The sequence below is a fragment of the Rhinoderma darwinii genome, chromosome 1 (genome assembly GCF_050947455.1).
Source record: "Rhinoderma darwinii isolate aRhiDar2 chromosome 1, aRhiDar2.hap1, whole genome shotgun sequence".
Taxonomy (NCBI): domain Eukaryota; kingdom Metazoa; phylum Chordata; class Amphibia; order Anura; family Rhinodermatidae; genus Rhinoderma; species Rhinoderma darwinii.
The window spans coordinates 118,949,891-118,975,229 of record NC_134687.1 but is presented as its reverse complement, the minus strand read 5'-3'; the positions used below and the strand labels follow the sequence as shown (position 1 = coordinate 118,975,229).

At 40.2% G+C, this 25,339-nt stretch overlaps 1 protein-coding gene across 1 annotated transcript in view; it reads left to right on the top strand.

Moving 5' to 3' along the window:
• The window catches only part of GUCY1A1 (guanylate cyclase 1 soluble subunit alpha 1), a 58,785-nt gene that overhangs the window by 1,693 nt on the left and 31,753 nt on the right, over positions 1–25,339 (top strand). Inside the window, exons 2-4 of the mRNA XM_075849678.1 lie at positions 8,452–8,519; positions 11,388–11,491; positions 20,187–20,893. Coding sequence (XP_075705793.1) covers positions 8,452–8,519; positions 11,388–11,491; positions 20,187–20,893 — 879 coding nt within the window. The remainder of the gene's footprint in view (positions 1–8,451; positions 8,520–11,387; positions 11,492–20,186; positions 20,894–25,339) is intronic.

Genomic DNA, 25,339 nt, shown 5'->3' with positions numbered 1-25,339 from the left:
ACAGGGTATATAGTTGGTATCTTATGCAGGTCGTTGACCATACGTATATATAAGCGTGAGAGGAGCTTCTTGGTTATTTGCCTGCTCAGTTAGACGACTTTCTTTACCTACTTGTTCGTGTCACCTTGATGTGCGTGGCATGTTGTGTTTTTATGATATACGCATTTTATATGATAGTTTTTATACATGTGTTTTCCTGTTATCGTTGCTTCTATTCGCTGTTACATACTGTATATGTTGCCATGCAGTCGTTCACCTATTTGCAGAGGTTCTAATCCTAGAGGAAAGGGAGGCGTGCAGGTCTGGCAGCTTCTATTAAAAAATGTTAATGAGATCAATAATAAATGGCATTTTACGCAACTACTTATGAGACGACTCAGTGCTTTATATTACAGATTGACACTATACTACATGTTTAAGCCTATCTATTCATTGAAGCTGAAAATTGAAGAACATTTTTCAATAATGTAAAAAAAAAAAAAATCATCAGTAAATATCGGCCTTTTAGGTTCATTGTTGTTCTTTTGTTAAATCTAGTTCTCAGAAAGCTGGATATAAACAATATGGCTGACATTATAGTTACTACCGGGGTGAGCCTCATAGTCCTCATATTCCATAATGTCCAATCTACCTTGTTAAGCAGTGATACACCCCAATCCTATATCGCTGCATAGCTGGTTTGCCATTCAGGAATTTGGAAAAGATGGATGTCAACCTCTGTAAGAAGCTGTAATGACAGCTGTATTGCTTGACAACCAATAGTAGATGGATAAATAAACTGAGGAATATATATTTCTTTACAACTTAACCGAGGATAACTCAGAGACTCAGGAAATGCACTTTATTATAGTGAAGTCCAATTTCAGTTCCCAACCTAACAGATGTTACCTGTGAATTCCAAACTTCCACATTCCAGTATCTGTGCGAATGTCATGGTATTTGACAGAACATTGGGAATATACTGTATAAAACACAGGGTCCTGTCACTTTCATGAAGCTACACTGCCACAGTCACAGTTCTCTTCCTCGCTACATATCTGATCTGTTTGACAGCTGAAGAAAGACCTTTAGGTACCAGTCATCCCTGTTGAACATTGGCACACAACGCCATCCTTTACCTCTGCTATCTTGCTTTAATCAACCTAGAATACCCTCTTCTTTTATAAATTGTTACTTATGACAGTTCAATTGTATTTTTATTAAAGGGAACCTGTCACATTGAACATTCAGTCTAATCTGCAGGCATCGTGTTATAGAGCAGAAGGAGCACAGCAGATTGATATATAGTTTGGTGGTAAAAGGTGCAGTATAACTAGTAATTCATTCATTGACATCCCTGCTCATTCTGGGATTGTGTCCAGTGGGCGAAGTGACTTCAATTATTGACAGTTTTCCATGCATGAGTGTACATACAAAGCTAGTACTGCCAACTGGACTCATATGCCCAGAGTTAGCAAGGATTTAAAAGTATAAAATACAGGTCATAATCTTTTCCCACAAAACGTTATAACAATCTGCTCAGTTCCTCCTGCCCGCCAATCAGACTGCATGTTAAATGTGACAGGTTTCCTTTAATCCGTACACTAGAAAAAATGTTATCTACATTTATCATGACATTGTCTGATTTCTTAAAGGGGCTGTCCTTTCTTCACAACACTCTTTTGCTAGACAGATACGCTAATGGGAACTGGAACTCATGGCAGTCTTCTGTTCTCGCATGGAGAAGTTGTCGATACTTGCATGGAAATGTAATATTACACAACGTTCATTCAAATAAATGGACGGCCAGGTAATAAAAGTTCTCCAGAAGGGGAACTCCCCCCTATGAGGTTTACATAGATTATCCGCCTTTAACCCTTTGGTGACATGCGACGTTACTGGACGTCATGGTTACCAAAGGGGAGCGGGCTCACACACTGAGCCCACTCCATACTCAGTGGGTGTCAGCTGTATGTTACTGACGTTTAAGCACTTAGATGCCACGGTCAATAGCGGCTGCGGTATCTAGGCCATTATAAAGAGGGAGCAACCCTCTCTGTCAGCAGATGGCCCCACGATGCGACCTCGGGTGCCAATGGTTGTCATGGCAGCCTGGGGGCCTAATGAAGGTCTGCCATGTTTATTCTCCTATTAAACCGTAGTATTGCAGTGTATGGTACCAGCGATCAAGCGATTGCTTGCTTAAATCACCTAAGAGGACTAAAAAAAAAAGAAACAGAGTTCAATATTTTTTAAATATACTAAAGGTACAAAAAAAACTTTTTCCAATTTTCCCTAAAGTAATGTAAAATAAAAAAATTAACATAATTCGTATAGCCGTGTCTGTAAAAAAAAAAAAAGAACCGAAAATGGCTGCGGTACTAGGTGGTTATTGATTGTGTGCTACAATCCAAATGGACAAAAAAAAAAGTCTGTATGTGTCTCAGAAAGCATTTTGTTTCAACCTTGTTCTCTCTCCATTATTGCTAGTGCCACGTTTGGAGGTGACCTGCTGCAGCACAATCCTTCTCCTACTACCCTGTCTGCAATGGAGACCGGACAATCTAAAACCCTGTTTTAATAAGACTGCTCTGTCATTCTCCAGCCAGAGGGGGCTAGAAGTAGATGGTCTTCTGTTTTCACTGTTAGATATCTGGAAGACAGTTGATTTCAACAGCCTGTAGGAAGTCTTGCAGTCTGAAAAATAGTGGCTAATTTTATATTTATGCTTAGTGGTCTTCATTTGACGTATACGCCAGGAAAAAATATCGACGTTTGCATTAAATGAATGCCGTTAACCGATGCCTGTCATAGATGCCATCAAGTGGGATCCATCACCCATTGGCTACCATGTTACAAAGACGTACACGTTTAACGTATTCGATTTGTTGCTGGATGCCTCTGAATAGAATAGAGTAGACTACTACCCTATGTTATCTCAAGCAAAAAAACTGTATACACAACGTAAACTGCCCGAGGGAGAGTCAAAAGAACACTCTTATGGCTTTGTATCTAACTATTTTTTAGATAAAGGACCTATTGGATGCACTTTCTTAATCACATGCGTTAATTGGCCAAGAGGCACCCCATGTCATGGAAAGAGCACTTTAGTGCCGAAACGACTTGCGACCCTAACTATATACAGTGCCACTTGATCAACAGGCTGAAAGGTACCTTCCCCCCAAACGGGAACTTTAGGCAACTTATGAAGACTTATGACAGACTCCACATAAGCCAAATCATGGTCAGAATAGCCTGTGTTCTCTTTGTATCTGCAATCTTCTCTATTACATGTTTGAGTTTTATGTGATAGTATCCATCTTGCTGCTTTTTTTTATTATTATTCCTCTTTTCCATTTAACTCTTTCTGGCATAATTATAATTTGCAATGACTTTGGACTTTGCATAATATTTCCCCAAAAAAATAACACTTTAGTCTTGTTTTTTGTGTAATGAGACCACAAATGTGTTGGTGAGATGATTCATAACCTGGACTCATGAACAGTAGAGACAGCATGCCACATGGCATGAGATTTTAGACCTTACCAGAGACCTCACAGTCAATAGACGTGTTCATAACATTTAGTTTGACCACTACCAAAAAAAAAAATCACAGTAAACATGATCATACTACGTTGCAGATTCAGGTACTAATGGACGTTATCTAAGGTATAGGTACACCTTTGAGGAATCTGGATGCCTAAATAGATGTCATCCAATGCCCAGTATTTCTTATTTTTATAGATACGTTTTCAAACAAATGCTTTGCCCACTCTTAAACTTTTTATGATTGCTATGGATGAATTATATTATTCACATAGGAAATCATAATCAGGAAATTATTATAAATGACATGATACAACACAACAGTAAAGTACCATACAAATTTTCCAGCAAGCCCTATAAGGCCACATTCAGACATGCGGAATTGCTGTTAAATTCAGCTGCGGACAGTCCGCATTGGAATTCTGCAGCAGCCAATTTTACATCTGTTTCTATACATTTTTAGGAAACTTCGTTCAGACGTTGCGAAAAATAACTGTGCAGAAATTAGGCTGCGGTGCAGAATTTCCCCTCCGCAGCATGCACATTATGTTGCGGAGAAGCAGCGGAATTTCACTGCGGATTTCAGCCTTTGCAATGCTAAAACTGAAATCTGTGGCAAGTCCGCTGTGATATCTGCAACGTCTGAATTACCTGTCAAATATTGCACAAACATTTGCAGCAGAAAAATTCTGCCACGTGTGAACGTGGCCTAACTCATCTGGTGCGGCAGTTTATTATTGTTTTACAACCATCCACACATAAACGATCTTCGTAAGGCCGGATTCACACGAGCATGTGCGTTTTGCGCGCGCAAAAAACGTGGCGTTTTGCACGCGCAACAGGTCCTCAAAAGCTCCGTGTGTCATCAGCATATGATGCGTGGCTGCGTGATTTTCGCACAGCCGCCATCATTATGACACTCTGTTTTTATGTTTTCATTCATAGATTTTACTACTGTAGCACGCATCACGCATCCATCGACTTCAATGGGTGCGTGATGCGTGAAAAACGGGTAAATAAAGGACATGTCGTGAGTTTTACGCCATGCTCATACGCTACTTGAAATTCACTAACAGTCTGAACGGCCCCATTGACTAACATAGGTCCGTGTGTTATCTGATTTGAGAAGTGGTTGTAATGATGGGATTGTTCCTTTAAAAAAAAATAATAAGATCAATTAGGCCTCATTCACACGAGCGTGAATCATGTCCGGGTACTGCACATGGAAATCACGCGCAGTACAAGGACCCATTGATTTCAATGGGGCTATTTACACATGCATGAGAGTCCGCTGCGTGAAACTCACTGCATGTCCTATATTGGTGCGTTTTCACGCATCTACGCACCCATTGAAGTCTATGGGTGCGTGAAAACCAAGCACTGCACATGGATGCACATTCATGTGCGGTGCGTAATTTGCGCATCAATTCGATTCAAAAATAAAATGCGCTTTGCGAGTGCGTGAATAAAGCAAGCCAATCGCAAGGCACACTGATGCATAACGCAGCACACACGGACCAGATCCGCACGCGTGAATCTTATATGCTTGTGTGAATAAGGCCTTACTGTGTGAGCAGATATTGTTCCTTGGGTCCTAGCCAGCTGAGTGGCTTCAGATAAATTTTCAAGGACAGAATCCACACTACATTTGAATGATATGCAAACGTCCAACTGTGCAAAATAGAAGTTGAGTTTTAGGTTTAATCTAGGTAGAAATACACTTTTAATTGCACAGTTCTCCACCTTCAGCAGTAGTGAGTTGTTCACTTTTTAACAACCTGTAAAAATTATTGTAGAATTGCGTCCTTTTGGTGACCATTTCCCTAAAGAGGATCTGTCATCTGTCACATAGGCGCTATGATGTTGATAACTACGGTATAATTTTTTTTCCAAAACATTTATTATTTGCAAAGTTATGTTCATTTTTCTAAATATGCTAATTTGGCTATACTTGCTAAATGGGAGGTAATTCTTTTCTTTTTCTTTTGGGCGGTGTAATATTTTCTGTATAACGCTGTCCAATCAGCATTATACAGTTCTCTTCCCAGCCCAGTAACACAGCCTGATCATATAGTATACAACTTCCATCCCTGACTGTGTTTTCAACTGGTGATATCTCCGGTTGTTTTCAGCTAGAACTGCAATAGCACTGCAGTGCCATATGAAAGATTAGAATATCATCTTTCATATGCCTCCAGAACCACTTTCTAAGTTGTCCACAGCCGGAGATATGGCTATTTGAAGTGATCCCCTTCCCTCCAGCCTCAGTCTCCCACACTGCGTGGAGCAGCTTCATGCTGATAGGACAGTGTCAGAGGCTGTGACGTGGCTCCACCTCAGGAGAATGGATGGTGTTGACACCCACTTGCCTAGTATAGCCTTATTTGCATATTTAGAAAAAAGCTCATAACTTGTTAAATAATAAACTTTTTGGGATACAATTTTCACTAGCATTATCAGTGTGACAGCGCCTATTAGTTTAGCTTGGAGATTGGGCATTACTAACCTAGTGACAGATCCTTTTTGAGGTATATTTCTGGCGCTGATCTAGTCAGTAAATATTTTACAAGTGGAATTTGCTTGCAGAATTTTTAGCGGATTTGCCAAGAAAATCCATTGCACAAATCCTGGAAGAAATACATATAGAGAATCCTGCAGATTTGAAAATAAACAACGACTGGTCAGACAGTATCTGTCTCTGGCTGTATGGTACTATTACGACTTTTATTAAAAATCCCATCCCCTATTTTTCTTGCAATACAATATTTGTCTCTTTCACTGATGTCACTAAAAAGGTTCAGCCAGCATTTTAGATTATGTATTTAGCTCTTGAAACCAGTTCACACTCGTCTGCATCCAGATCTGTGGCTGCAGCAATTTGAAATAATCACAAAGCATGCTTGCATACGAGCCTCACCATGTGCATTACGCAACAGTTTTTTAAATATTTTACCGCAAGCCATGCATAGGGTAACACCTTATTTTGGTCTTAAAGGGGTATTCCCAGAATCAACGCTAAACGCTGCGTTTTTTGCGCACGCAAATCGCACACGCTCATGTGAATCCGGCCTAAAGCTGAGTTCACGCTGTGCAGGGAAAGAGAGAAGCTGTATGACGCTGATTGGACAGCGTCATACAGACAACACAAACAGCACCCACAGAGAAAGAGTAGCGTTACCGCCCATTTGGCTAGAATAGGCTCATTTGCATATTTAGAAAAAAGTTCATAACTTAAAATAATAATAAACTTTTTGGGACACAATTTTCACTGGAATTATCAGTGTGACAGCGATTGGGCATTACTAAACTAGTGGGAGATCCTCTTTAACTAAAAAGCTATAGAAACCAAAGAAAAAAAAGTCTGCTGCAGATTTCCACTGTGGCATTTATTTTCTTTTTGTCGACATTGCTGTATGAGGCATTTTTTTGTATTTTCGCAATATTTTTTTTTATTATTTTTTTTGGAGCTGTACACCAATTATCAGAAACAATGTTAAAAATGCATTGCACATGTTGTTGTATTTGGATGTGTATGTATTAAACTTCTCTAACTGAAGATAGGATAAAAACAAATTCACTTTTTTTATCCTATGATTTCAACCTATGATCTTTATTTTTTTAACTATAATATACTAGCATATACAGTATTTATATACCAGCACATTAATCTGTGTACTAGTAAGTACACATGCAGTTGTTAGGGGATACCTATTTCCTAAAAGCAGACAGTATAGGCAGACAGCTCTGGGGTACTCCAATTGACCCTGGGCTTTCTGCCTTTATAAGGTATAAACACTAATTGGGTCACAGGGATGCCTGGTGATGCAATCAAAGTGGGGCCTCTTTTGCCTCTGCAATTGTATGCTCATCGGCTTTGATCTTGGCATACAAATTGTTGACAGTGGAAATTCCTTACAGTTCCACTTATTCCTGCCCATGATATACATTTTAATGAGTGTTACAAGGTCAAATAATAACCGTTCTAGGAAATGTGACAGAATGTTAGCTTTTCTAGTTCTTCGTGCTAGTGAAGAAAGTCAGAATACAGAAAACATAGACTTTTTGATCACCTTAAAGCGACCCGCTAGTCAAAAGTAAAAAGAAAAAAAAAAGACTATACATTGCAAATTTATTGTCAACATACCTGGTGCCCTCCTACGGAACTATTTAGCTGCAGTTTCAGCCATTCTGGTTTCCTGTTGTCATCTTTTCAAAGTGGCCACCTCTGTCTCAGGCCTTCCTATGCAGAGTTTTCTTAGGAAGTCTGAGACATGCCCTCCGCATCCACTGCCCTATGATGGGCCAGCTTTCAGTCATTGGCCCTGGTTTATCGGAGGGCGCTGGGCAAGGGCCCCCCCCCCCCCCTTGTTTCAGACTTCCTAAGAAAACTCTGCATAGGGAAGACTGAGACTGCGGTGGCTATTTTGGAATAATAACAACGGGAAACTGGGACATTGGAACGGCGACAGGATCGTTCAGGAGGAGGGCACCAGGTATGTTGACTATGCAGTTGCAATGTATAGTTACATTTTTAATTTTAAATGAAGGGTCGCCTTAAGATAAGCAACAGGCTTCTTTAAAATAGAAACATATTTAATGCAAAGCATAATAGACCCACTCACCATAAGAGAACCAGTACTGTATATTGAAATTAGTTGCCAGTATACTTATGTGCGGCTTATGCGTTGTATATTTTATTGTCTAAGGCTGTAAAGAACCTTGGTAACTTAAACTATTTGTACTGTATACTGTACAGTAAGAAGTACATTGTTATAAGTAAAGGGAAATCGCTATATCACTGTTACAACAATTTGTGCAAAAATGATAACACTTTCAACATACTCCTTTCCAATAAGTTATTGTTGGTTGATTGTCATTACCATCTCTATTGTGAAGCTTATTTGCGCTATTTGGCTTGTTTTGCAGTTTGAAAGGTTGAATCTTGCTCTTCAAAGAACAATTGCAAGATACAAAGCAAAATATAGCCCCAACAGGTAAGCTAAAATGATACATTTGTATGGTTGTGTTCTATTTAATTTTAGCAATAAAGGAATTTTAGGCAACACAGTCATTGTTCAGACCTTCACCGTACGCCTGCTGTTCTCTAGTGTTTTTGTTGTAGAGAGCCAGGATAAAAATAGTCCTGCGTAAGTCCTCTTAATTCTCCGAACGATGACCTGTCTTTCAAAACCATCTGAGCTCAAACTAATCATATTAAAAAGCGGCCAGCATGTTGAGTGCTCGCAATGTTTTGCAGCTGCTTCAGCCGCTCGCTGTACTCTAAGCATTATTGTAGATCTACTGAAATGAATAATAATGTACGAGAGATTGCTTTATATGCATGACTCTACGTGTTGGAATAGTTTCAAAGAGTTTGTTGTTATCTTGTGGTATGCAGTAAAGAATCTTTCCTTCACTTGACCTCTGTCTATAGTGTATGTCTAATGTTTGAGTTGTTTTATACATTTGCTGTTGAAGTCTCCCCTTTTATTGAATGTGGTATCTAATGCTCAGCAGTTCTGACTTACACAGCAATTTTGCCTGCAGATGTCAATGGGGAACTTTACGCTAGTTTTCTGGCATAGAAAAGTTGTGAGAGCCCAAAAGTTACAAGTTTTTGTTTCAAATTGCAACTTTTTGCTTTTTTTACGTCGCCCTCAGCACTTTTGTGAAAAATGGATGAAAAGTATTGTAAATTACGCCAGAAAAATAGCGTAATTTAATCTCCGCCCTATTTATCCAACAGATGCCAAAAGAGTGTACTTTTGACATTTGCCAGTATGCATTGGCATACCTTTTTGTTTTTACTGTCTGGGAAATCATAGTCTTCTACGCTTTCCTGTTCAGAGGCATACAGTCAAAAATAAACATACTAAATGGTATATATTTTCTCACAATGAGACCCTATACCCCTGTATGTCAAAGACTTCCGTCAGAAGCATATGTATACTCTCGATGTATACCACCGATGGAAGGCAAAAACAATATGTAAACCGAGCTTAACGTCTGCTTTGGGGCTATTTCTTTTATTGATGCTATGTTATCAGGAGCCTACTTGAAATAATCATACTATATTCTGTAGTAGTGCATGTACAGCATTTATGGAGGTGGCAGATATAATACAATGTTGCACTTTATTGGCGAGAGAGAATAATTAACCATTTTTATAAAATCTAATTTTCCACTTCAGCAACCAAGATCTTTAAATTTAAGTTCCTTTAAAGAGGCTCTGTCACCACATTATAAGTGCCCTATCTCCTATATAAGGACATCGGCGCTGTAATGTAGGTGACAGTAATGCTTTTTATTTAAAAAAACGATCTATTTTCACAACGTTAGGAGCGATTTTGGTTTATGCTAATGAGCTTTCTTAATGCCCAAGTGGGCGTACTTTTACTTTCGACCAAGTGGGCGTTGTACAGAGGAGTGCATGACGCTGACCAATCGGCATCATGCACTCCTCTCCATTCATTTACACTGCACTAGCGATATAGATATATCGCTATGTGCAGCCTCATACACAAACCCTAACATTACTACAGTGTCCTGATAATGAATACACATGACCATCCAGCCTGGACGTAATGTGTACTCAGAATCCTGACACTTCTGACTCTTTTTTTGTGAGATTCCGGCAAGTGAAACCAAATCTCGTTTAGCTCCGTGATCTCGCGAGATTTGGTTTCACTTGCCGGAAAACTCATAACTGCTCTATTAGACAAACGGCATAATATATTTTTTGCGGTTTATGTTAATAGTGCAGCGGACCAGTTCCCATAATATTCTGCCCATTGAATTGGAAAAACCCGCAACAGAAGAGCAGCGAATCCGCAGCATTAATTGACATGCTGCGGTTAAAGAAACCGCACTGCAGGTCAATTTATGTGCGTGTTTTTCTGAGGCATGTTTCCGCTGTGTGGGGATGAAATGTGTTGAAATCTCACTACACTGCTGTTACTGTAATACGCTGCAGATGTTCCGAAATTAATCCGTTGCGGAAAATCCGCAGTTTTTACGCCTAGTGTGTTCCTACCCTAAATCAAATCAATCCTCATACTATTCTGCCGTTTTTAAGGGCAGCATATTATGGGAACTGGTCCGCTGCACTATTAACATAAACTGCAAAAAAAAAAGATTATGCCGTTTATCTAATAGAGCAGTTATGAGTTTGCTGTTTTTATGAGGGGAGCGCTCCAACTTTACTAACATGGCACAAGGGTAAAACATTTTATACATCAGAGATATGACAAAAAAAACAAAACACTAAGGCCCTGTTCACACGGAGTATTTTGCAGGCAGAAAAAAAATTGGAATTTTGAGGCAGATTTTGACCTGCCTGCGCTTTCTTGCCGTAGTTTTCGCTGCATTTTTCGGTCGCGGCCATTGATCACTGCGGACAAAAAACTTAGCGAAAAACGCTTTCTCTGCCCCCCATTGATTTCAATGGGAGATCAGAGACGGAACCGCAAGAAAAAAGAGCATGTCGCTTTTTTTCCTGCGAGCGGATAAAAATGCCTCCGCCTCCCATTGAAATCAATGGGAGGCAATTTCGGGTGTTTTTTGGTGCTGATTCCGACACGTCAAAATCAGCACCAAAAAACTCAGTGTCAACAGCTTCTAAGGATTGCTACTTTGTTGAAAGAAATGTGAAACATTACTGTTTGTGCTACAGACTTGTATTTCTTTACATAAACCGTTATCAGCCAAGAGTGGAACACAGAATACAAATGAACAATTCCTAACTAAATATCAATTAATGTTACTTGTGAAATAATACAATAGAACAGTTTGACACATCCATGTTTATATTTGTCGTGTGTTCATTGTACTGAATGTAATTTATCGCATTGTTCTATCTGCAGATCTGCTTGCGTTACTTTCAAGCTGCCTGTTTTGCCAGTTTGTGGAAAAACTGGTGAGAGAGATGATTTTAAGAAGATTGTAATAGACCAATCAAAAGCCGAAGGTAACATTGTACAATTAATTTAACATTACACAATGTACTGTATAATTGTAGATCGTATTGTGGAATATTTACCAAAAAACATGAAAGTATTGTCCATAGTAACTAGTTAGATGGCTACCTTCATTTTCTAGATGGCACTAGTTGGAATGGCTTGTTATTATTACCAATTTTAACCCCTTCCCTCAGCAACCATTTTTGGATTTTAATTTTTGCTTTTTCCTCCCCACCTTCCAAAAGTCATAACTTTTTTATTTTTCTGTCTATAGCCGTATGAGGGCTTGTTTTCTGCGAGACGAGTTGTTTTTCATGACACTATTTTTTGTTTCATACAATGAGGTAAAATAGGAAAAAACAGCGATTCCTCCATTGTTTTGAGGTTTCGTTTTTGTGGCGATACCAAATTTATATAGTTTCTTTTATCTTTTACTACTTTTAAAAGGAAAAAACTATTTGTTAAAAATAAAATATATTTTGTCGCCATATTCTGAAAGCCATAACTTTTTTATTTTTCAGTCGAATAAGCGGTATTAGGGCTTATTTTTTGCAGGGCAAGCTGTAGTTTATATTGGTACATCAGACTTTTTGACCACTTCTTATTCTATTTTTTTGGGAGGTGAGGTGACCAAAAACCAGCTATTCTGGTGTTTTCAATTAATTTTTTTCCTGCATTCCCCGTGCGTGTTTAAATAATGTTAGAATGAAATAGATCTGACTTTTACGGACGCAGCGATAAAAATCATGTTAATTAATTTTTGTTTCCAATGCTTTAGGAGAAAATGGGAAAACTTTTTAATATTTTTTTATTATATTTAAAAAAAACTTTATTTAACCCCTTCAAGACCCAGCCTGTTTTGGCCTTCAGGACCCAGCCAATTTTTTCAAATCTGACGTGTTAATTTATGTGGTAATAACGTTGGAATGCTTTTACCTATCCAAGCGATTCTGAGATAGTTTTCTCGTGACATATTGTACTTTATGTTAGTGAAAAAATTTTGTCGATAATTTTGGTATTTATTTCTGAAAAACACCACAATTTAGAAAAAAATTGCAAAAATTAGCATTTTTCTAAATGTAAACGTATCTGCTTGTAAAACAGATAGTAATACCACACAAAATAGTTACTAGTTAACATTTCCCATATGTCTACTTTATGTTTGCATCGTTTTTTGAACATCCTTTTATTTTTCTAGGATGTTACAAGGCTTAGAACTTTAGCAGCAATTTCTCCTATTTTCAAGAAAATTTCAAAAGGCTATTTTTTCAGGGACCAGTTCAGTTCTGAGGTGGCTTTGAGGGCCTTATATATTAGAAAATCGCCAGAAGTCACCCCATTTTAAAAACTGCACCCCTCAAGGTATTCGAATCAGCATTCACAAAGTGTTTTAACTCTTTAGGCGTTTCACAGGAATTAAAGCAAAGTAGAGGTGAAATGTACAAATTACATTTTTTTTGCCGAAATTCATTTCTAATACATTTTTTTTTGTAACACAGAAGGTTTTACCAGAGAAATGCAACTCAATATTTTATTGCCCAGATTTTGCAGATTTTAGAAATATCCCACATGTGGCCTTAGTGTGATAATGGACTGAAGCACCAGCCTCAGAAGCAAAGGAGCTTTTGGGCCTCCTTTTTTTTTAGAATATATTTGTCAGGTTTTAAGAGGTCTTGTGGTGCCAAAACAGTGGAAACACCCCAAAAGTTACCCCATTTTGGAAACTACACCCCTCAAGGAATTTATCTAGGTGTATAGTTAGCATTTTGACCGCACAGGTTTTTCGCTAAATTTATCAGAATTAGTCTGTAAAAATGAAAATCTACTTTTTTCTGAAAAAACATAGAAATTGTTAATATTTACAAGAGATAATATAGAAAATGCACCCCAACATATGTAAAGCAATGTCTCCCGATTACGGCAATATCCCATATGTGGTAATAAACTGCTGATTGGACCCACAGCAAGGCTCAGAAGGGAAGGAGCGCCATTTGGATTTTGGGGCACGGATTTTGCTGGATTGGTTTTCGGTTCCATGTCGTGTTTGCAACCCCCTGGAGGGACCAAAACAGGGGAAACGCTCCAAAAGTGACCCCATTTTGGAAACTACACCTATCAAGGAATTTATCTAGGGGTATAGTTAGCATTTTGACCACACAGGTTTTTCGCTAAATATATTGGAATTAGTCTGTAAAAATGAAAATCTACTTTTTTTCTGAAAAAACATAGAAATTTGTAATATTTACGAGGAATAATGAAGAAAATCACTCCAACATTTGTAAAGCAATGTCTCCTGATTACAGCAATATCCCATATGTGGAAATAAACTGCTGATTGGACCCACAGCAGAGCTCAGAAGGGAAGGAGTGCCATTTGGATTTTGGAGCACGGATTTTGCTGGGTTGGTTTTCGGTGCCATGTCGCGTTTGCAACGCCCTGGAGAGACCAAAACAGGGGAAACCCCTCAAAAGTGACCCCATTTTGGAAACTACACCTCTCAAGGAATTTATCTAGGGGTATAGTTAGCATTTTGACCACAGAGGTTTTTTGCAGAATTTAGTGGAATTAGGCAGTGAAAATGAAAATCAACTTTTTTTCTGAAAAAGCATAGAAATGTTAAATTTTTACAAGGAATAAAGGAAAAAAGAACCACGACATTTGTAAAGCATTTTCTCCTGATTACGACAATACCCCATATGTGGTAATAAACTGCTGATTGGACCCACGACAGCGCTCAGAAGGGAAGTAGCGCCATTTGGATTTTGGAGCACGGATTTTGCTGGATTGTTTTTCGGTGCCATTCCGCCTTTGCAACGCCCTGGAGGGACCAAAACAGTGGAAGCCCCCCAAGTTTCCCCATTTTGGAAACACCCCTCAAGGAATTTTTCTAGGGGTATAGTGAGCATTTAGACTCCACGGGTCTTTTGCAGAATTTATTAGAATTAGGCGGAGAGAATTAATATCACAATTTTTTTCCACTAAAATGTTGAATTTTCTCATTTTCACAAGGGATAAAGGAGAAATAAACAACCAATTTTTGTAAAGCTATTTCTCCCGGGTACGGAAATACCCCACATGGGGTTATACATTTTTTTCATTAGAAATGAATTAACCCTTTCAGGACTGATCCATTTTTTCTTTCTTATTTTCGTTTTTCACTGCCCGCCTTCCAAGAGCCATAACTTTTTTCTTTTTTCGTCAGTAGAGTGATGTGAGGGCTTATTTCTTGCGGGAGGAATTGTAATTTTTATTGGTACCATTTAGGGTATGTGCACACACACTAATTACGTCCGTAATTGACGGACGTATTTCGGCCGCAAGTCCCGGACCGAACACAGTGCAAGGAGCCGGGCTCCTAGCATCATACTTATGTACGATGCTAGGAGTCCTTGCCTCGCTGCAGGACAACTGTCCCGTAGTGTAATCATGATTACAGTACGGGACAGTTGTCCTGCAGCGAGGCAGGGACTTCTAGCATCGTACATAAGTATGATGCTAGGAGCCCGGCTCCTTGCACTGTGTTCGGTCCGGGACTTGCGGCCGAAATACGTCCGTCAATTACGGACGTAATTAGTGTGTGTGCACATACCCTTAAAGTGCCATAAAAAGTACTGGGAAACTGAAAAAAAATAGGAAAATATAGGAATATAGGAAGAAAATCTGATTCCATTTTTTGGGGTTTTCGTTTTTAAAGCTTTCGCCGTGCGGTAAAAACGAAAACGACAGCGATTTTAGTGGTTTAAACTATTTAAGTTTTTTACGGTGTTCACCGTGCGAGTTAAATAATGGTATATTGTAATAGTTCGGCCTTTTACGGACGTAGCGATAACAATTCTGTTTATTTTTTTACATTACTTTTGAAGAAAAATGGGAAAAGGTGTTTTTTTTTAACTAAACTTTTTTTCTTTCTCACTACTAATAACTTTAATTCTTCTACACATTTTATTAGTCCCCTTAGGGGACTTGTACCAGCGATCATTGGATCCGCGGGTACAATATGCTGCAATACTAATGTATTGCAGTATATTGTTATTTTTACAGATTCCTGTAACAGCGCGATCGCTGTTCCTGTCCGTTAGTCCCGGGTGTCAGCTGTAATACACAGCCGACACCCGCAGCGTATGGAGCGGGCTCAGCACGTGAGCCCGCTCCATACATCAACCCCCGCACCATGACGTGCTATTAAGTCATAGTGCTGAAAGGGGTTAATGCACAGCGGATGGTGTGAATATTGCAATTTTTTCACTGATATGCCATTTTAGTGCATATGTCGTGCCCAGTTTGTGCCCCTGAAGACAAATACCTCATAAAGCTTTAAGCGGGTTCTCCCGGGTATGGCGATGCCATATATGTGGATGCAAACAGCTGTTTGGGCACGCTGCAGGGCTTAGAAGGGAGGGACGCCATTTTGCTTTTGGAGCGCAGATTTAGCTTGGTAGTTGTTCTGTTTGGGGTTTTGCTGGTATTTCAGTTTATAATGTGGGAACATATGTAATCTGTCCGGAGAACATCAGGGCATAATAAGAGGGTATAAAAATGCGGTAAATAAATAATAATTCATAGATTTGTGGCCGGTGTCACACTGAAAATGGTGTCGGATGTTACCCGCTTTTAGAAAACACTGCACATTTTGCATCGCCATATTCCTGGGAACCAGAACGTCTTTATTTTTTCACCACTGGAGCTGGGTGAGGGCTTATTTGTTGCGAGACAATTTGTACTTTTCATTGCTACCATTTTGGGATACATGCGATTTTTTTGATCACTTTTTATTAAATTTTTTTGCAAGCCAGGTGACCAAAAACAAGCAATTCTGACAATGTTTTTTAGTTTATTTTTTGCGGCGTTCACCGTGCACTATAAATGACCATTATATTTTATTCTGCGGGTCGGTACGATTACGGCGATACCATATGTATATAGCGTTTTTTTAAGTTTTGCAGCGTTTGCGCAATAAAATCACTTTTTTATAAAATAATTTATTTTCTGTGTCACCATATTCTGAGAGCCGTAACTTTTTTATTTTTCAGTCAAAAAAGCTGTGTAAGAGCTTGTTTTTTGCGGGACGGGTTGTAGTTTTTATCGGTATTATTTTCGGGTACATGCGACTTTTTGATCACTTTTTATTCTCTATTTTGGGAGGGGTGGTGACCAAAAAATAGCGATTCTAGTGTCGTTTTTTATTGATTTTTTTTGGGGTGTTCATCGTGCGGGAAAAATAACATTATAGTTTCATAGTTGGGGTCGTTACGAACGCGGGGATACCAAATATGTGTACTTTTTTTAACGTGTTCATTTTTTTCCTATAATGAAAGACTTATTATAGGAAAAAAATGCAGTGCTTGTTTATATAACTTATAACTTTTATTTTTACACTTTTTTGAAAACATTTTTATTCTTTTTTTTACTTTTTTCACTTGTCCCACTAGGGGACACTTAGACTTGCAGCTTTGATCGCTGCTGGAGTACATTACACTACACACGTAGGACAAGAAGCCTCGGAGGACCGGTGGAGGCTGCTCCTCCGAGGCTTCCGTACATGGCAACCCGGAGGTCATTGTCTGACCTCCGATTGCCGTGACAAGCATCGGTAGCCCCCACGATCACTTAGTGGGGACTGCCGATGTGCTTCAAACCCCTTAAATGCGGCGACGGCAATCCGTCGCCGCATTTATGGGGTTAATTGCCGAAATAAGCGGCGATGGTCCGCTGACCGGCAAGGCTGGAGTGTCAGCTGTCAGGGACAGCTGACCTCTCGGTTCCCGGACACTGTCCGTTAGGACAGTGTGCGCCGGGAACTACTCCGCAATAGTACGTCGGGATGCGGGAACTAACCCCGCGGCAGGACTTACTATTGCGGCGCAGCGCGGGAAGAGGTTAACTGTATCTTCCCTTTTTTTTATATCCCTTTTGGGGACTTGAACCAACGATTGTTGGATTTCTTGCACGATAAACTCAGATTCTAATATATTGTAGTATATTGTGATTCTGACATTCTCCTATTAAGTCCTGCCCCCGCTTAAGAGGAGTACAGAGATGGCCGACCCGGTGGCCTTCATTAGGCACCCAGGCTTCCACAACAACCATATGCACCCCTTGATCGCGGGGGGTGATAGAACGTCAGAGGGGACCACACCCTGTTTCCAATGGCTTAGATGCCGCGTTTCAACACGGCATCTAAGGGGCTAAGCAAGCCGGTTCCCACTCATTATCCACATGATGTGAAAAGAAGGGCAGTTAACAAAGGATCAACTGTCAGATTTTAATGACTGTTTTGCATTAGTGTGTCTCAAAATTTTGCATTAGTGTGTCTCAAAATTTGAATCCATATCCCGGTCGTCTGACCGTTTTTAACTGCCATTTGCCATCCGATTTTCATGGTAGTTAAAAAAATGCATGAATTTTATTTGTTAAGGTTTTTTTTATCCCAGCCACCTGAAACCACCACAGTGCCCATGTTGATAGTGCCGCAGTACCCCTGTAGATAGTGCCACATTGCCCACTGTAGATAGTGCCAGTGCCCACATAGTTCCCACTATAGATAGTGCCACAGTGCTCACATAGTGCCACAGTTCTGATTGTAAATAGTGCCATAGTTCCCACTGTAGATAGTGCCCACATAGTGCCACACACAGTGCCCATGTAGATAGTGCCACTGTGCCCCCTGTAAGTTGTGCCCATATAGTGCCAAAGTGCCCATGTAGATAGTGCCACAACCCCTGTATATAGCACCCGCCCCCCCCCCCCCCGTAGATAGCACCACACCCCCTGTACATAGCACCATACCCCCTGTAGATAGTGCCATCCCCTGTAGATAGCACCATCCCCTGTAGATAGCACCATCCCTCTGTAGATAGCACCATCCCCCTGCAGATATCGCCACCCCCTCTCTAGGCAGCACCATCCCCTCTGTAGTTAGCGCCACCCCCTGTAGTTAGCGCCACCCCCTGCAGATAGTGCCACAACCTCTGCATATCGCACCATCCCCCCTGTAAATAGTATCAGACCCCCCATCCCTGTAGATAGTGCCAACTAAGCTCCCTCTAGGAGCAGAATCCCCGGTCAGGGTGCTTTGGCCGGGGATTCCGCTCCTAGTCGGAGCCCCTAACCTTACTGTCCATATATGGACAGAGACGTCCGTCAGGGGCTTCGTCTAGGAGCCGAATCGCCATCCAGAGTGATCTGACCTGGGGATTCGCTCCTAGAGGGAGCTTAGGTGGCGCTTTCTACAGGGCTGGTGTTGCTATCTACAGGGGGGTGCTATCTACAGGGGGAGGTGCTATCTACACAGGAGGTGGCGCTATCTGCAGGAGGAGTGAGGCTATATGCACAGGGGTGGCACTATCTACAGGGGGGATGGTGCTATCTACAGGGGGATGGAGAGACATTGGGGGCTCCCTCTAGGAGGGAAATCCCAGGCCAGAGCGCTCTGGTCGGGGATTCCGCTCCTAGAGGGAGCTTAGGTGTCGCCATCTAATCTACAGGGGGGTTGTGTGTGGCGCTATCTACAAGGGGGTGTATTCCGGGAGTCTTAAAATTCTGCCAGACATGAGAGTGAAGCGCTGCTTACAATGAAGCAGCAGTGCACTCATTAAACTCCGTTCTAGACTGCCAACATTTATATATGTGACCACTGCACGAGGCATCGGCAGTTGGAACATATATAGCCATATGGCAGGTGTGAAGGGGTTATTTTTTTTAAGAAGAACATAAAAAGAGTCAATCACGGGGCAATTGTTCATTAAATGAACACTCCAAGTAAAATTAATACACTGAGGGGTCAGTAATTTAGGTCTCTATGGGTAATAAACAAATCAATCAACTTTGTCAAATACTTACCTTATCAATTTTCATAATAACAACTCTATAGTTGCTGTTGCTAATAATATTTAGATCAAGTTAACAATAACATCCTGCTTTTCTGCAGTAAACATTAGATTAAAGATAAAATAATATTTAAAATAATGTCCCAAAACCTGAACAGATTTAATTTTATTTGTATTCTGTTAGTATAGATCAGCCATTTTTTAAATGAGTCTGGAGAATATGGCTAAAAGGTCGAGCAGCAGAATTGGGTTGGTGGAGGAGAGGGAGATCATGTTCTCTGGCCGTGAGGGAGCAGAGTGGGCCCCCTTTTTCTTTTTTTTTTGGGGGGATGGGAAGGGTAAAATTGGTAACTACTGTGGGTAGATCGTATGCTATAATTTCTGGTATGACAATATAGAATGTGATAGCAGCAGGGTAGCATTAATAAGCCTATGCAAATCTTTATAGCTATATGTTCATAGACAAATTAAAAATAGGTGTTGGCTGGATACCCTATTGAGTGAAGAGAGGGTTTGTGTAAAGAGTGGGAGTGTGGTATGGGGTTTCTTTTCTTGTTGTGTATTTCAATGTACTATATTTGTATGTATATTATGTACAATTTTATATTCACTTTTTCTATTGTATATTCTGAAAACTAATAAGGACAAAATTATTGGGATTTGGATGATCTTCATGTAATACTACTGTCAGAAAAATATAAGACGTGACTCAATATCCGATCACCTAGGGTTTCAGTGGCCAGGCCAACTTTTCAACAAGGTGCATTTATGTTAAATTTGTCTATTTTTATTATTACTAAAAACTTTCCCCTCTTTTTAGCAATTACTACTGCATATTAAGCTTAGTCTTATTAATTATGAAATATTCTCACTTTAGGTATTCCTGTAGAAGATATTAAAGCATCTTTAGGTGAAGAGCTCTTCAAAATATGTTACGAAGAAGATGAACATGTTTTGGAAGTTGTTGGAGGGACATTAAAAGACTTTTTGAACAGTTTTAGCACTCACTTGAAGCAATGTGGACAGTCCCGACCACATGAAGATGGTGGTGGTCTCCAAGAAGGGTCAATTTTGTGCCTCGAAAAAGATTCAGATTTCCTAAATGTATACTATTTTTTTCCTAACAACATAACTACATTAATTCTACCTGGAATAATTAAGGCAGCAGCATATACTTTGTATGAAACGGAAGTGGAAGTGAAGTTGGTACCACAACGTGTCAATGATGGGAATGAATTTATTAAGGAACCTTATATATTGTATTCTGTGCTGGTCAAAAATACACAACCTTCTTTATCGCCTTGCAAACCACAGTCCTATGTTGTTATTTCAGCCTCCATCTTTTGCAAAACATTTCCTTTCCATTTTATGTTTGACACAGACATGAATATTTTACAGGTTGGTAATGGAGTTAAAAAACTACTAAACAGAAAAGAAATTCCTGGAAAATCTAACTTTGAGGAATACTTTGAAATACTCTCTCCAAAGATAAGCAGTTCATTCAGTGGGATAATGACAATGTTGAATATGCAGTTCACTATAAGAGTTAAAAGATGGGACAACACGATTCAGAATACATCAAAGGTGAGACACATAGTAATAACCTACCATATCATGTTTATACTAATCACAGTTGTTGGCTTTGGACCAACAATTTTCCTTTTTTTTTTTTTTACTTTATTTGATAAGGGTATAGCAAATATATTATAACCTAATTATTATAATGAGGTTTAGCTCGTGAATGTGCTCTGAATTTATTAACCATTGCTGTGATCAAAAAGTAGCTAATTTACAGTTTCTTTAATCCTTCATTACATGATCTCTCTGTTCATATTGGCTTTAATGGGGTTGTATACTAAATAGATATAGCTTTCAGTTAGTACTTTTGTAATATAGTTCTCTTCAACATTCAGTCATTGAACTGTAATCTTGGCTTTCATGGCTGCATGGACAGCATAAGTTTGTTTGCATCAACATATCCATACACGTGCTTCTGGGCATGCTGCTGCATACAAGGAGACTATATGGACATGCATGTGCAAAAAATATACGCTGTCCTTACAGGTGTAAACTGTAGGATCTTAGCTTGAGGGAGTGGTGGACTTAGAGCTATCTAAATGTTTGGGTACTAAAGCTCTTAGGCCCCTTTACCAAACTTGGTTTAGGTTAAGAAATTGAATTTTTTTTTTTTTTTGCAGGCTCTGTTGCTTAAAAGCGTATTGTAACTTACTTAGGGACTGTGGGCCCCCCGGTTTTTCTTTAATACTCGGATGGTCTAAATGTGTTTGTTCCTTATAGTAACCAATCAGAGTTGAGAATTTCTCTAAATTGAACCAGAAAATTAAAAGCAGATCTTGCTTGTTGTTCAATGTATTGTAGAAAGCTTTACTTCAAGACTTCTGTAAAACAACTGTAAATAGTGTATGGCCTATGTGGCAGATTTGTTGCAGAAATTTCTGCAACTAAAAATCCATTCCATCTTAATGGGGTTATTTTTGCAGCATATGGATGGATTTTTACAAACCCCTTTCAGATATATGAAACAGATCTAGAAAGGGCTGGCAGCAAATGTTCCCCCTGTGGGAAATTCTAAGGTTGTATTCACACAAACAGGCTGCGTTTTTACCAGAACAGTGCCACTTTTGTGGTGATGTTATAATAATCACGGTAAAAAAACAAAACACAAAACCTGCTCGTGTGATCCCTAAGACTGTGTGCTGCGGAGTTGTGGAAAAAAACTATACAAACACTATAGAACTGTAATGTGTGAACACCATTCAACACATGACATAACTGGGGTTACTTGAAGATTGCCATTGGGGAGCACCGTAATAAGGCCCATTACTATCCATTTAGGGAGGTGGTCTATATTGGTCTGCAAGTTTTGGTACATTTTACCAAATTGCTAAACATTTGTTATGCCCCAAGTGAGAAATATTTTTATTTTTTTATTGTTACAGAGTTACTTAGGTTGAAAAAAGACACATGCTCATCAAGTTCAACCTTTCTCAGATCACTTTTACATCGTTCCATACTAAACTGTTTATAACTTCTAATGCCATTTGTCATAAAATAAGCATCTAGCCTTTTTTTTAATGCTGTTATAGAACATATTCCATAGTCTAGCTACTTTAACTGTAAAGAACCCTTTCCTATATTAATGTCTGAATCGCCTTTCCTACAAACGTAAAGAATGTCCTGTGGTCCTCTGTACAGTTCTCTGAAAGAATAAATCATGTGCCAGTTCTATGTAATGACCTCACACATACATGCCACGCTGCATTGAATCAGTAATTCATGCAAAAGGAGCCCCGACCACGAATTGAGTGCATATACTGTACATACTTTTCAGTAGGCCAACATTTCGGTATTAAAATACATTTTTGAAATTTGGCATATATAATATTCTAATTTTCTGAGACACACAATTTTGGGTTTTCATTAAATGTTAGCTATAATCATTAACATTAAAAGAAAAAAATGCTGGAAATAGATCACACTCTGTGTAATGAATCTATAAAATATGAATTTCACTTTTTGAATTGAATTACTGAATTAAATTAACTTTTTGATGATATTCTAATTCATTGAGAAGGACTAGTATATATACATGTCAATAAGGTCGCCTCTTTTTTCCGAAACTGAACAAACCAAATTTTTTTAGCCTCTCATTGTAAGAAAGACCTCCCATCTAGTCCACCTTTGAATGCTCAGCTCTCCTATATTCCTTTTACAATGTGGAGCCCAAAACTGAATGCCATATTTGATATGTGGTCTTACAAGGTATTTATAGATGGGCAGTATTATGTTGGGATCAGGGGTTTCTATCTCTCTTTTTATGCACCCTAAAGTCTAATTTGCAGCTGCTGCTTGACATTAAGTATTTGAGTTCTTACCCAGGCTGGCGGCTTATCAAGTTCATTCTTTAATATTTTACAACCAAGTTGCTTTTAAAAGGGGTTATCTGGGTTCCTAAATGGTTTTACTAATAACTGAAAATGACCTAAATTAACAAAACAAGCCGTGTAACATCCATGGCCGCAGACCGTCGGGATTACTCATCCCTCGACGGCCGCAGCCATTGTCTGGTGAGCGCTGGCCCGCATCTCCACCCCAGGAGACACCAGCACTCACTTCCGCCCCATTCTGCGGTGTCCCGTTGGGCTAGCATGCACGCTCGCGCCAGGCCTTAAAGGGCCAGTGTGCGCAAGTGTAAAACATTATTAATTCGCCATGATCACCCTGGACATAAGAAGGGCTCTGCCCTTTTACTCTTTGCCTGAGTGTTGTTTGCATTCCTCTGTTAGTCTTGCAAATGGTCCCTTAGTCGTATCCCGTTCCCTGTGTTCCCGTGCCCTGCTACCTGTATCCTGCATCCCGTGCTGTATTTGTTCCTGTGCCATCCCTAGTGTAGGAGTTGTGTTGTGCCGTCTACTGTACCTGCTGACTTACCCCACGTTTGGTGGTCCCATCTGTGCCTAAGCCGTTGCTACTGTCTGGACTATTACAGGTACCGTTGTGCTCGGACTTTATATTGACTTGGTACACTGTTGTTTGGCCAGCTGCTACCCCGCTACGGCGGTATGGCCTAGTGGGTCCACATACCCAGAGATCGTGACAGTAAGCTCAGGCCATAGACCCCGCTGGTCAAACCAAGACCACGACGACTTATCATGCCATGCGGACGGATATGCTAGACCTCCGGTCACGGCAGGAGCAACTCCTCCAGGCAGTGAACATTATTGCGCATCGGCTGGATATGCAAGCTGCAGCCCTCCCGGTACCTGCTCCTATTGCTCCTGCTGTTTTTCCTACTACACCTCCTGGCAGTACAGATTCTCTATTCTCTCTGCCACTCCTTCCCCGTTACAACGGAGACACGTGCACCTGCAGGGGATTTCTGAACCAGTGTCAGATGCACTTCAGTCTACATGTCGGGGCATTTCCTTCCGATGGTGCAAGGATTTCATTTATAGTCTCTTTCCTTACTGACAAGGCCCTGGCATGGTCGAACCCCATCTGGGAACGACAGGGACCGGAAACCCGTGACCTACGGTGTTTCCTGCGGACTTTCAGCACTGTATTTGAGGAAACCGGGCTAGTCTCAGACCTGCTGCATCCCTGCTGACTCTTCGCCAAAGAACCTTACCTCAAAATTTTGGAGAGTCCTCTGTAAACTCCTAGATGTGAAATTGGACATTTCCTCAACCTACCATCCCCAGTCCAATGGCCGTCGAGAGGATTAACCAAATCATGGAGAATTATCTTCGCCACTTCATCTTCATGCAGCAGGATGTCTGGGTACAGTTTCTTCCATGGGCCGAGTTTTCATACAACAACCACACAAGTGAGTCCACTGCTTCCACACTGTTCTTCATTGTCTACGGCCAACATCCACAAATCCCTCTTCCTGTGTCGGCTACATCTCAGGTACCCGCAGCTCACTCTTCATTTCGGAACTTTCTGCAAATCTGGCAACAGACCCGTTCCTCTATTCGGCTGGCAGTCGATTGCATGAAGCAAAAGGCAGATACAAAAAGAAGGGAGCCGCCTCAGTGTCTTCCAGGTACCAAAGTCTGGCTGTCCTCAAGGAATATCTATCTGAAGGTGCCTTCATACAAATTTGCTCCCAGGTTCCTCTGACCTTTTGAGATCCTGCAACAGATTAATCCTGTCTCCTATAAGCTTCAGCTGCCTCCTACCCTAAAAATCCACAACTCCTTTCATGTATCCCTCCTGAAGACTGTGGTCCTGAACTGCTACACTAAAACTCCTAGTCCTGCAGTGGCCCCCATCTGTTCTTCCGATGTGTGCTAGGTAAAGGGTAAGGGTGATCCTGGACTTATAGAGAGTAGGAAGAATGACTTTTTATTTGGTGGATTGGAAAGGGGTTTGGTCCAGAGGAGAGGTCCTGGGAGCCAGAAGAGAACCTCAATGCCCCTACCCTCATTAAGAAGTTCCTCTCTCGCTCTAGTCCCAAGAAGATGGGCATAAGAGGAGTGATACTGTAACATCCATGGCCGCACACCG